This window comes from Callorhinchus milii, unplaced genomic scaffold (assembly GCF_018977255.1).
Source record: "Callorhinchus milii isolate IMCB2004 unplaced genomic scaffold, IMCB_Cmil_1.0 Scaffold21, whole genome shotgun sequence".
Classification (NCBI taxonomy): Eukaryota; Metazoa; Chordata; class Chondrichthyes; order Chimaeriformes; family Callorhinchidae; genus Callorhinchus; species Callorhinchus milii.
Window position 1 is genome coordinate 4,679,328 of NW_024704762.1, and position 14,253 is coordinate 4,693,580.

Genomic DNA, 14,253 nt, shown 5'->3' on the forward strand with positions numbered 1-14,253 from the left:
TTTTACATTCATTTGTGCCCAAAATCCAGTTTTCAACTTTGTGACTGAAAAAAGCTTCAGCATTACATTTTATATATATATAAACCCTTGCATTTGATACTATCCCATATCGTCATTTCAAAGTCTCACAGCACTTCACAGAATGTTGTGACTATATTTTGCTGGCAAACCCACAGCCAATTTACGCACAGCAATGTCCCACAAACAGGCATAAAGGAGTTGCGTATCGGTTACAGCCCTCGCAAGTGAGAGGACCCAGGTGCGATTCCTGGACAGTACGAAACCTTAGGCAAGTTTCCTTACCCCACACACCTCTGTTTACCTAGCAGTAAGTAAGAACCCAGTAGTTAGTCGACTGGCAGATCGCTTTCTGGGTATAATAATCCATCCAAACCAAAAAGTAATAATAATTTTGTTACGCATTCCACGACTGTTTGTGGGACACAGTCTTGTGCAATTGCTACTGCGTTTCATCCACAATATATTCTGTGAAGCGCTTTGAGATGTCTCGATGACGTGTTAAGGAGCTCTATCAAATGCAAGGATTATTATAAATTTTAAGCACAAATCAACGTCAAATCAGGGTCATGAACAGAGTTGCACTCGGTACTCACTGATGCTGGAGTGTTCCTCTCAGATGGTGGTATCATATCGGACGTCAGAACCTGGGGAGGGTCAATGCCTTTACCGACCTTCAGCTGAATCAGACACATGGCTAAAGCAAACTGTTCCCGGTTCAGTTTCCCCATCTGCCGAGTATCAGCTAGAGCCCTGCCACAAAACAAACAACAACATTAAAACCTTTCAGCAGAGTTTTTTTTCACGCCAACTATCCCCATGTCCATTTAGAGATGCAATTCAGTTGCTCTGACCAGCTAAATTACATCTCTAATAACCTGACATGCATGCAATGTGAACCTTAGACAACACGCAACAGAAATTTCACCTGGTAGCGTGACATTTTTATACTTTTATAACACCAACAACTTGCATTTATATAGTGCCCCTCACACAGGGTAGCTTTCCAAAGCGCTTTCATGCAGAGTAGGGTTGAGTCAGAAGGAGATAAAGATAGATAGAATGTTAAGAGACTCAGAAAGAGAGAAAGACACAGACAGAAAGCCTCAGAAACAAAGCCAGAGAAAGAGTCAGAGAGAGTGAGTGAGAATGAGAGAGGAAGAGATAATGGTCTTCATTAATGCAGATAATTGTTTCTCTACTGCACTCATCAGTGGGACCAATCTCATAATGAGCAGCTAGATGTCATCCTTGTGGAATTGAGGACATTCCCATTTTAGATACTCAGTATTAACCTTGAACACTCTCAGGGTTTGATGTACCAGATAGCTGCAGTGTAAGACTCGTTTCAAATAACTGATAGAATATCCCAGCCTCAGAAGAGCAACCCCGACAATTTAATTTCCATCATTTGCACAAGTAACCTTTACGGCTTTTCTGAATGGACCTGACTATTTAGTGCTAGCTTGTGCTGAATTATACGTTGTATACAATCCACTACATACAATAAGATTGCTCCAAATATTTCATACCGAATCCAAACAAAGCCAAATGAGAAAGATGACCTTCAGCCCATCAACATGGGATGAACTCAAACTCCTGTTTCAGGGGTTAGGCCAGCGTTATTATCAATTTGACTACTAGGTTCCGATCAAAAAAACTGTGCATTTGCTTTTCAAATTGTGTTGCAGACCAAGACAGTCCCAGGTTATATTACCAGTCGATGCCAATTGTAGCTTGGGAAACATTAACAGCTAATATTCGCCTCAATAGGGATGAATTAGCCAGGGTTTCCACTCCTGAATATTATATCCAGGACACAGGCGCAGATAATAATATTAAATAATCCTTGCATTTGCTATAGTGCCTTATCATTTTACCGAGACTGCTCAAAGCACTTCACAGGACATACTGTAAAGTGGATGGACTGTGTATTCTGTGGGCGAAATGCGGCAGCCAGTTTGAGCACACCAAAGTCCCACAAAGAGCCGTGGGGTGAGTGACCAATTTTATTTAAGGGATTGTTGCCCAGGAAACCGGCAGTAACTCCCTTCTCTTTTCGAATAGTGCCATCGGATCTTTAACGTTCACCTGAACAGGACAGTTTAATGTCAAAGGATGGCACCTCCGATAATGCAACACCCCCCCGGCACTGTATTGGATTGTCAGCGAGGACTATGTGATTCTAAGTGCCAAAGTGGGGCTTGAACTCACAACCTGACTCAGAAGCGAGAGCGCAACCACTGAGCCAGGCTGACACACATCTCAGGTGAAATCAGGATTGTGCAAGGTACCTGTGGGTAGCCTGCACCTGTAGACCCATATGCTATCAATCAGTGCCTTCAGGAGAAGAAAAAAAATCAGGAGAAACATTTCATCTCAGCATAAAGAATGAGCACCACATGTCTATCTCACTGCTCTCTTTCCCCCCCTCCCCAACCTCTACAAATACACACACACACAATCAAATAGCCTGCAAACACTCGCTATCAAGATTCATGCATGAATAATGGACATCTGAGAGAAGTGGCACAGGGCAAATAGCATCCATCAAATGACATATCCCAGGAGAATCAAACTGGTTTGTATAATTCCAGTTATTTTATACCCAATTGAAGGCCCGAAGGCATTCAATTCAGTGGAACAGCAAGACTCAAGATGCATCTATTTTACTCGTCAGCTTCCTGGATGTCAAAAATGAACTTTAGTTTGTTAGGCTCATAGTTGAACTGCCGCCGTGTTCCATCATTATTATTAATTATTATTATTATTAAGGGGGTAAAAATCCTTTTAAAAAAAGTAAATAATAATTTGGTCACCCAACCCGCGACTGTTTGTGGGACACTGCTGTGTGCAATTGTCTGCCGCGATTTTCCTGCAAAATATGCAGTCAATTCAATTTACAGTATATTCCGTGAAGCTCTTTGAGACGTCTTGAAGGCGTGATAAGGGACTACATCAATGCGAGGATTATTATTATAATTATCTAGTTTGCATGCTGTCGTGCAGTTTAATCTCAGATCTTGGATCAATTTTACAAATCGAAGCAGTCAAAGCGCAGGCTGAAAATACATGTCTCGGTTCACAATAATCTTTCCCAGCTCCTGTCCGTGTCAGCCCAAATGTAACCAGCACTCAAATCACATTTTATGTACGGTAGCACATTACAAGTGTCCCACTGTGTCCCCTCTCTCCAGCTGTGTCTCTGAAGCAGCACAGCAGAGCTCCCATCAAACAGACCTAAACCTCACAGTTGCGACAGCTCCTGTTTTGAGCACAGATTTGCCATCGGCAAGGAAGTAGAAATTCAAGTCCTGCTAGGCACACAATATCTCCGAGAATCTCCGCACCAGCAACACTATATTTCTCTAAACAGTTTCTCCCCGTCCCCACATGGTCACCTCAGCTCCTCTTTCTACACCTCCGCAACATTGCTGGCTTACGGCTCGATTTCAACCCACGCGTGCTCTCATCATCTGACTTGATTTCGCAAACACTTTTCCCACCAACTCTGCAGCCTACATTTTCCCACACCACAGAACTCATAGTTTCTCCCCTATCCTTACCACTGGTTCCCTGCAGCCCAATCGTTTGGCTTCAAAATCCTTGTTCTGACCTTCAAGTCTTCCTGTCCTTGCCCTCCCCACCCCTTGCAACTTCCTCCACGCTTCTGAGTCAGCCATCAAGAACATACAATACAAAATTACATTTGTTCAGCGCCTTTTACGTGGGAAGAATGTCCCAACACGCTGGACAGTCAGGCATTTGAATATGAACTGGGGATCGAGATCGGGGAGGGTGGAGGGTTAGGAAGGTGGCCAAAGCCCGTCACCAGCACATGAATCTCAGCATCTCTACATTTCAGGAAATACAGAGAATACTAGGAATACCAATGAATAACAAGGCAATGATTGGCGCAGTGAGGAAGTAACAGTGAAGCTTGAACCCTCTTAACCCTAAAACAAGATGTTTATATTTGTATGCGCAAAATTACTCCAAATAGGAATCCCCCTAATAGCTTGGTCGGTTGATGTGATCCTGAGACATATGAACTCGGAATGTCCTATGTTCAAACCCTAGTCTGTATCGAATTAGGTCACGTCAAAAATGGGAGCGCTAAATTTGACCTCAGTGAAGAAGGGAAAGAAATAAGAGACAAGAGCCTGCACTCCTGATTCCTACTGGATTTGCACACATGGAAAAGCCTGAAATTTCATCATACTCCTATAAAGTTTCAGGTTCCAAGCCCTATAGAATGTTACAAATTGTTCACATCTAAGCACTCCTCTCTGACCAACTCAATCCACGACTGAAGATGGAACACTGCTGTGCGCAACTGCCCGCCAGGCTTCGCCCACAAAACATACAGTTTACAATATATTCTGTGAAGCGCTTTGAGACGTCTCAACAACTTGATAAGGCACTATATCAAATGCACGGATTATTATCATTTATACTTCATCATTGAAATGCAAAACCTCGTTACCTTTCACCAACATATCATCCAGCTTTCATAATTGACGACACGGCTCTTGTGAGGGAATAGACTTAATGAAATGACTGATCTCATCCGAGCACGTAGCAGGCCTCTTACCAGATATGTGCCAAGAGGTTCTGAGGGAGTGCAGACTGCATGAAGATGTCTTTGACTTCCAAGCCACTGACGTATCCGTCCATGTCTAAGTCTATTTTGAGGAAAATATCATCATACCGCATCTTGTCAGAAGCCGACACGACCCAGTTTAATGTCTGAAGAAAAAAAGGGGGGGGGAAAAAGGATTTATCTGGGTCACATATAGCACAATTAGTGAAGTCAACGCAGCTCCTGCAGGTCTAGTTCTGTTAATAACAAGATGAATGGCTCAGTGGACAAACGTATTGCATGCTGTGGTACTACTGAATCATACAAGCCAGGAATACCTCATGTTCAGTCCTCAGGTCTAGAACACATAAGCAGATCGTAGCCAGAAGGGCAATGCCATCATTTCATCCACTGGAGTAAATGCCACTCTCCCCACTAGTCAATCAGCTGACCTTATTCCAGTACTCAATGGTTTACACTCATTGAACTTATATATAAACGTTTATACAAGTTTAATAAGGGGAACAATTAAAACAAATCTAACTTCATGACCATTTTGAAAGTACCATTCTCTGAATGGCAGTACTGCCCTACTCAGATACTATATATACACACCTAAACCTCTGGAACTTCCTCCCTCTACTTGCCCTCTCGATTGTCTTTAGGTTCCCCCCTTAAAAGTTACCTCTTCACCCGTGCCTATGGTCATCTCCACCTCCCCTCTCTTTTTCCTTGCTCGGCAAGCTCTACATCAATAAATCTTAAATTTAAGTGAATCTCTGCAACCGTCACATGGTCGAGATCAATAGTTTATAGGTCAACACCCACACGTTTAAGCTTCAACATTACAGCTGCAAGTCTTCACTCACGGAAAATAAATGGCAATGTTTCCTATTTCAAAGATGTCATTGAGAACGCAATAAGCAGAGGAGCCAAATGGGCAATTAACTCTGATCTGCTCATGTACACTATTCGCAGTTTTGGGTAAAGACTCGGGAATGCATAATCTAACTGCATTCTTAAACATGAATAATGCACACCATCTGAAGCAGGTTACAACAAAATAAATAAAAGTAATTTAGCGTTCATATGTTATTACCTGTTTGGCATGCTTTGGAGAGATGCTGCCTGTGCTGTTTAAGCTGTTAATGCTGCCATGTGAAGGAGTGGATCTTAGGCTGTCTTTAGGGGGAGGGCTAGCTGGAAGCACTGATACAGAACCGGCAAGGGTTGAGGCCTGTTTCTTCCTCTTGGAGGGGGGCACAAGCGCAGACGGTAGAAGCTGGGGCACAGGTTCCTTCTCCAGAGCTCTGTAAACAAGATGCATTGCCTACAAGTAAAGAAAAAGCAGTATAAAAAGTCAGCTAGTTCACACCCACACTGTGTAACAACTGAAAGCTGTTCAAGTGTCAGACATTCTTAAGTGGGAGGAGTCAGACATTCTTGTGAAACAATCAACTAAGCAATTTCTTTGTTTAGAAGCGAGTTGAATGTATTCCGAGGACAATATTTAATCAACACTAAATACTAAGGGAGATGTCTCTTATTTTGAAATCATAGCATAGGATTATGAAAGCACTTCTGACAGATGGCAAATAGAAACTATATCCTTTCACTGTAAATAGCATTTTGAATACCGTATGCTAATAAACAATCCAGTCAGTATGACAAGACACTATTGCATCAAACCATCGTCTTTCGAAATACCACTTGGGTGACTTTGAGTGCGCTGCCAACCAAAGGAAATAGATTCTACTTGCTATCTGACACGAATGGACTCTTATCGTCATGTTCATATTGTGCAATAAAATGGATATTCAGAATAAGACAAAAGCTGTGAGGAGAAAAAGGAGAATACAGATAGTGTTTCAAAATAAAGTATGCAGTGGTTTGAAAAGGACTGGACTGTTAAGGGAATTAACCTTTCATTCTGTAATATAACTTGCCGAGAGCACTGCATTTTATATTTCGGTAACGATCTAGTCTATCTACTAATATTCACTATTATGCTAGCTTTTGTAGTATAATCACACAAAATCCAGAGTCAGTGAGGAGTAACAAGTAGCTCTCACTTTAGCAGAGGCAGACAAGCATAAGTACAGAACACAGAGAATAATTCCATTTGTGGGAACTGTTGCTAAATCCATTGGGATGGTCTTCCTAGCAATTTCTCACCAGCCGTAACTACAACAAAGAAATCGGGTTTGTTTTATGTTAATTTAACCTATAATCTGCTCCTTGCCTTAATAAACATATGAGACTTGGTAACAAAGAGAGAACACATACAACCAGTGGTACAAAAGTTCATTGTTTATCTGGATAGCAAACTGCAAGCCTCTTACATAGAACAGCAGTCCACATCATTAATGAGAAAGTTCAGCTATAGAATTAGCTGAGAGACTACTCAAAAAAGTCAAATAATGTAGTCCCACCCCATAACAATGTTTCCAGGAAGACAGAGCAACAGCACACTTACCACAGCAAACTCATCTTTGTCCAAGTGACCATCCTTATCAATATCACTAAGGTCCCAAACCTGAATGAAAGAGGAATGAAAATAAATAGGTCAACTAAACTCTTACAAATTCAGGGAGACAATTAACACTATAGACGAAATAAATTATATATTTATAAAATGAATCAACCTCAATGAATCATCCCAATAAAATTAAAATCAAACGCCCATACATGAACACTGAGTGTAATTAACAGCTGGAACAGATTACGAGGAAAGGTGGGAGAGTCCTTTTATAAGAAGGAACAGCTTGGTGTTGTGGTAAAATTAAACCAAATTGGCTAAAGATCGTTCTCATCTGAACATTTCCTGTGATCCTATTAATTATCAAGATAAGACACTATCTATCCTGTGTGATAGGTGCCATAACAAACTGGTTGTGGTAACTTTTCACGTCAGTAGTAAAATTTTGGGGCTTCACCTCGGAGTGCTGGTTTCAATGGCTACCAGTAGATTTCCTCTCGTTGTCTATCATTTACTGGTCTAAGCAAGGAGACGAAAGACGTTCAATATCATTCTCCTGCTAGATGATCTCGCATTTGACTCCTCACGGGGGAAAAAAGGTTTCCTGGATCACTTATGGTACCCAGAGTGAAATGTAAGTTTTCTCCAACAAGGAAAACCAAACTGACTGAGATGCCACGGAAAGGTCTTAAAAGGGGTAAAGTATTAAAGGGACACAGTAATGGAATTTTCTTTTCCCAGCAGAAAACCTATAAGTGCCGGAAACTCAGCAGTATGTGAATAACTTGACAATCACGGTCAGGGAATAAGACAGAACAATTTAAAAAAAAAACACTTGAGCCCAAAATATTTCTAGTGCATGAAATGGAAGTGGTTCAAATTTGGAACGAATACTGAAAAAATATAACTCCACCAGCAATCCGAGTACTCTCTCCAGCCTCGCCCCTCACCTCTGAGATCAACAAATGTGCCTTGCCAGGAACATTCACGAAAAAACAAAATCTAAACTAGTTTTGATTCTGGTGTTAGAACATATATTGCAGTGAACAGCAGTAGAATGCAATTTATAATATCACCTCATTAAGTGTTAATTGAATTAAGCTATAATCAGCTGTTGTAAGCACAGATGAGTCACTAAGTTGTTTTGATAAATTGCTGCCTTTTTTGTCTACTTTTTCCACTGTACAACTCCACGGGCTGGTTGCTCCCCGTAGCTAATCTATGCAGCCATTCTTCATTCATGTGCCTTGACAACGAGTGCTGTTGGCAGAGTATTCAACTCAGGGACACCACAGCAGAGCTCAGTCCTCACTTGACCTCCATACAGACACGCACCTTTCAGCAGGGATCTCTGGACAGTAATCAGTAGCTGGAACCCTGGCTGATTTTCCTGGCTACTTGTGAAAAGCCAATTCCAGCATCCCAAAAGTTATCACAGCAGAGATCAACAGACAACACATTCAAACTTGTAGCTTTCCTGTCTGTATGGCTTATAGCACTATATGGGACAGTGCTATTGGGAATGACCACTGCCGCCTCACTGTTTTGGCCTCATCTAATCTGTATCATTGTTTTGAAACGTTATCGTTTTGAAGCAATACTTGTTTTAAAAATGATGAACGCACATAAGATTAGCAAAAGTTGGCACTCACGGTGATAACACATGCGCCAGGTACAACAACATTCTTTCTTACCCTTCCCAAGACGTCCAGAGGTAGGTTCGAGTTCATCAGCACAGGCTTGACCTTATCTCCCGAGAGGAGGCCGTTCAATGGAGTCAAACTTTCAAAAATACCATCAAATTTGGCTTTCTCCTCGGGCTGTGCAATAGGAAAGAAAAAAAAACAGGGAAATTGCCATTCCGATGTTTGAATTCAGTTCAACCACCTCCCCATAGATCCAGTGTAACAAATTTCCAAATAACTAACATTAACACACAAAAGCAAACAGTAGGATTTCTGTTCATGCCATTTGCAAGGAGTGATTCAAATTTGTGCTTTAAAAGAACCTGAACAAATTATATAAAAATATATAAAATAACAAATATGCCACACCTTTCAAATAAACGTAGGAAAGGGACAATGAGTAAACATTACGTCCTAGCTTCCATAGCTCCCACCTCTACTCATTTTACTCACTGTTAAACTATATTATACAATTTAGTCAAGATGACTCCACTTACCCTTACTGCCCAATGCATCTCTGTAGAAGGGGGTACAATTAGCAAGGGACTGCTAGTATCGTGCTGTAAGTAAAAAAACGATTTGATTATTAACATGATCCACAGAGGGGCCACATAATGAATATGTGCTGGTCGGATTAATTCAACAAATGAGTATCAGTGAAAAGATCCTCAACTGCACACAGTAGCAAAAACTCCACTCCAGCAGTAACTATAGATCTTATAAACCAACACACTCACCCAGCTATATGCTTTTTTAAAGCGAGTGAAAAGATAAACCATTGGGTACAAAAATGAGAAATGTTTTAAACCAGCAAATCTGTTGCACATTTGATTAAAATCAACAGGAATGGGAGCTTACAGTGTTATGAATGCAGGATAGTTAAAAGTAAAATTGTTGGACGAGTTTAAGCACTTCAGCTCAGAGTACATCTGCAAGTTCTAGAAAACTTCTTTCTTAAAAAAAACTTAGTATAAAAAAGTCAGGAGTTTGTTTTGTAGATACTTACAAATTTGGGTGGTGGTAGCGTCACATTAAGACTGCTCAGGCTAACGTCGTGGCCATTCTGTGCACATGCTACCAGGCGTAAGGCAACATAAAAGCCCTAAAAAGTAAGCCAAGATGAATAACAATAATATTAATACTTGCATTTGATATACCGCCTTATCACGTCATTGAGACATCTCAAAACACTTCACAGAATATACTGTAAAGTGAATTGACTGTATATTGTGTGGGCGAATCAGGGTGCAATCATTACATCAGAACCAGAAAATCTCCACTTTAACGTACCGGTTTTTCCAGGTAGCCTTTGCCTTCAGGATCTGCCAAATCCCAAATCTGCAAAGCATAAAAAAGGATTATACAGATTCTGCATTCAGAGGGTCAGAAAGAAAGTCCGCGTGTGCGTGCCTGAGGTATATGCCGAGTGCAGACACACGTTGACAAACATGCTTACATACAGCAAGCTTCCATTTTCAACCTAGTTAGCAGGCTGAAGTGCCCAAGGATAAGACATTCATCACCACAGTGGTTTGAGTGGCCTTGGCAGGTCATAGCTGAAACAATGGTGAGAATGTGACGATTGGTCAGGTGTGTTCATTGATCAGCACTAAAATAGCTTACAATACCATCGGCAGCACAGAACTCAGTTCTGATCAGCAGCATGATCTGCTGTAAAACAACAACAAGATTGCATTTATAGAGCGCCTTTCACGTCAGGAGGACGTCCCAAGGCGCTGGACAGTTGGGTCAGGACCCGAGCATTGGGGGGAAATGGTCAGGGGGAGGGAAGGGAGGGAGCGAGGAGGGGGTAGAGAGTCGAGAGGGGAGCTGAAGGCACGGTTGAAGAGAAAACTGAGTCACTGCCATCAATTAGGAAGGAAAGAAATCAGACTGTCTCCACTGTCACGGTCACCCTCCAGATCCCTATCAAAGAGGCCATTTTTAATGTGTGCATATCAGCAGGCTATTTAACCTCTGGGGTTCTCCAGCTGAGTCTGATCCTTTCATCCAACAACCACATCTGATGTTTGAGTAATGATCTTTCAATAGATGCAGGGAGAGAAATCCCTGGCTGATATTCCCTCCCGAACCCAGGGAGATAAAGCCTGTTCCTCCAGGCGAGATCAGCTCACTCAGCTCAGCACTACCGAGTCAAAGGAACCCTTTTATTAGCTTTAAAGATATTAATACAGAGCATGACTGCACATACTATACTGTGGTCCATGAGATTGAAGGTGATGGAATTGGAGACACTGGATATTGACTCGGGATTTAATTAACCTCTTTGGGCTTTGATGCCCCTCAGCTGTTGCTTGGCTGTTTCCATTGAACAAACCAATAACCATATATTACCAGTTGTAATGAGTGTTTCTGTGCTCAAACAGGCCAAACGGCAACTGAGACAAGCCAAGTGCTTCAAGCAGCTCACAGCCTCCTATTCTGACAAAAAACGTGACAGAAAATGTATTTCATAAATGGTTAGACAGATTTATAATGAAGGACTGCAACTACTGAGATCAATCTGGGAATGCTGCTTTACACACTGACCCCAAGTCCCTCAGTCAACAGTAACGTCAGCATTCAATCATCTAACAGAAATGCCTTGCTGGCAAGGGATTGATAAAGCACTTATTACATTTTTACTAATGCGTCCATAAATTTTTGTTTTCACGGTAATTTGACAAGTTGCAACTATTAGATGCCATTAGTCCATTACTATATCCTGCAAAGACACAAACTTTTGCCCGAGTTAACAAGTTAGTTTGAGATATAGAATACACATAATTTCCAGTGTCTAAGAGTCCAGTTTCAGTTTAAGTCACAAAGTACAAATATGAGTATTGCCTTTGCAAACTGCTACTTCCTTCAGGTAAACAAATTATTTTAATGCATCATATTTCAGTTTTTAGTCTCATCTGAAACCTCAGATAAAGTACTTTCTTTGTAAATCATTCCCAGAATCATGCATATTTTGCTGACTATCAGGGAGTGAGTTGGAGGCGGTACCCACATAAAAAGATGTAGACAATATATTCATAAACTCTCTTATCAAGGGGCCCTGTTATGTATCCCCTCCCCTTACCCTGACCATTACCCCCCTGCTCGGGTCCTGACCCAACTGTCCAGCGCCTTGGGACGTCCTCCCGACGTGAAAGGCGCTCTATAAATGGAATCTTGTTGTTGTTGTATAGTAGCTATGGTTCAGTTTAGATGGCTGTGTTGGCTCAACACAGTTATCAATTTAGATGCCATTAGATGCAACGTGTATTACTAGGAGCTTTACACAAAAACATCATGATCCTGTCATAAAGATAGGATATTCAAATCCCTTCATGCCCTGGAACCTCCCTATCTCTCCAACCTGCTTACTCCCCAACCCACTACCTGTTGCCCCCGATCGGCTGGCTCCGGCCTCCTGCTTGTCACTCGTGCCCTGCCCTCCATTCCATCTTTGGTGGCCGTACTTTCAGAGAGTACGCCCCCAAACTCTGGAACACTCTCCCTCAATCCTTCCGCCTTGCCCCCTCCTTCCCCATCTTCAGGTCATGCCAGAGGGCCTTCCTCTTCAACTGTGCTTATGGTCACCTCCCTCCAGCTCGGCATTGTGCTCTGCCACTGTCAAGCGCTCTGGGACGCAAATGCAAGTTGTTGTTTATGGCAGAATCATAATACAGGAAGGGAATATTAACCCACACTCAGCTAACTTCCCCTTTTCTTCCTCTCCCCACTCCTCCCCTCATTACCACCAAAAAACACCTTGATCCTGAACCATTCAACAATGCAGATAGAATATGCCACGCCAGCACATTTACTGCATCAGTGTATACTGCCCGTGCAGTAAGGAAAATAGGGAGCTCTAACAGTATGTAAACCATTGCAGAACACTGAAGCAAAATTGAGAGAATTCAAATCATCACCAACACTTCAATCACTTCACAAACGAACTGGATGATTTGGTCGCAGCCAAGCTGTGAAGAGTTTCAACAGTGAGGTTTTTTTTTTGAACATCCCTACTTAAATCGCATTGACTGATGGTTTCGCAATACGTTTGCAATGCATAACTTAATATTTCCAGTAGATGGCACTCGGAACAAGCCTGCTCAGAAATGGAGCATCACGATTACCAGACAGAACCTAAATCGCGAAGTAATGGATCAGAACAAAAAAGGCCCAAAATGGCATTGTGGTGGAGCATTCATATGAAAAAGACAGCTTTGTGTGTGCTTTTAGCGAAAGTTTAGAAATGGCTTTTTTGTGAGCTCTGGCTCAGCAACTCCCAGGTCATTCGCTGTTAAACGGCTGATTGCTCTGATTCTGGGAAGGTGGAAAGCACTTGCACCATTGCCAAGAAGATGATGCCTTGACATGAATTCTCTCAACCACATTCTCTGTTGGCAGACATAGAAAAAGGGGTTTGCCAAGATTTCTTCTTTTTTTTAAAATTGGCACATTTTAAAGACAGGAACCATTACCGCGCGCGTTAGTGATTGACGGAGCAGGAAATGTCAAGGATTTGCAACCCGTTACACAACAGCTCTCAAGTGAAAGCTGTGTGGTCAGCATCTCAGCCCAACTCGCTGCGGATGAGTTCACAACACAATTGTCATGTTTTGGCACTAATTGACAGCAATTCAGCAATCTCCCTCAGGAGTCACAAAAGGCAGTCACAAGAAACAGTCAGTGCACAAAATAGAATTGCCACAGCGGCTCAACTGAACCCATCCTTCAAAGCTAGCAGTTGAGTTAGGTTGCCAGTAAGACAGGATTGGGAGGAGATCTTACACACTGTCACAATCATGTCACGCTAGGTAATATGTGGAAAATATTACTTTTCCTTATGAATCACCCGTCTTCTTGACGGCTTATGATCCCGAATACAGTGTAAGAAAGGAGCACAAATAGAACGTAAAATCAACTTTCCTGTAGCAACTTGCATAATAGTCAGCTCCATACTATTTCCTATACAGGGTCTATAGGAAACAATATTTTCAGCACCTTTTCACAACAACAACTTGTGTTTATATAGTGCCCTTCACGTTGGGTATATTTCATATATATAGGAAAGTCTCTTACAAATCTAGGATAAAAGAAATTAAAATATTTTTTTTCTCCAGATTGCTGATGGTCAGAAACACTGAGCAAGTGCAAGGAAAGTTAAAGTGGCCGCAAATTTAAATGTTATTTTACCACTGCAACCTTTGTGACGTACAAACAGTTGACGACCTTGAAGGTTTTGTTTGTAGGGACTGCTGGGTCTTACCTTTCCCAGGGTAACATCTGAAAGACCAGATTTTTTCAGGAACAATGCTGCCTCGTGGGGCCCAACTTTTCCTGTATGCGCTGGATCCACCTGCGTAAGAAAAACAGTCGTTTAAGATACTGATCAGTAACCCACTCAGCATTACCAAAATCACCAAACTACACAACCATCACTACCTGAAATGAAAAACCTTCGAAACAGAAACATTTTTAGCTTGCACAGGAGA

At 41.8% G+C, this 14,253-nt stretch overlaps 1 protein-coding gene across 8 annotated transcripts in view; it reads right to left on the minus strand.

The window, feature by feature from the left end:
* eps15l1a (epidermal growth factor receptor pathway substrate 15-like 1a) overlaps positions 1 to 14,253 on the minus strand; it is a 128,208-nt gene that overhangs the window by 86,981 nt on the left and 26,974 nt on the right. For all 8 annotated transcript variants that reach the window (XM_042342647.1, XM_007901057.2, XM_007901056.2 and 5 more), the window contains exons 3-11: positions 14,028 to 14,117; positions 10,055 to 10,102; positions 9,771 to 9,866; positions 9,262 to 9,324; positions 8,774 to 8,899; positions 7,077 to 7,136; positions 5,700 to 5,930; positions 4,613 to 4,767; positions 615 to 771 (exon numbers count right to left, since the gene is read on the minus strand). In XM_042342647.1, the coding sequence (XP_042198581.1) occupies positions 615 to 771; positions 4,613 to 4,767; positions 5,700 to 5,930; positions 7,077 to 7,136; positions 8,774 to 8,899; positions 9,262 to 9,324; positions 9,771 to 9,866; positions 10,055 to 10,102; positions 14,028 to 14,117 (1,026 nt within the window). The remainder of the gene's footprint in view (positions 1 to 614; positions 772 to 4,612; positions 4,768 to 5,699; positions 5,931 to 7,076; positions 7,137 to 8,773; positions 8,900 to 9,261; positions 9,325 to 9,770; positions 9,867 to 10,054; positions 10,103 to 14,027; positions 14,118 to 14,253) is intronic.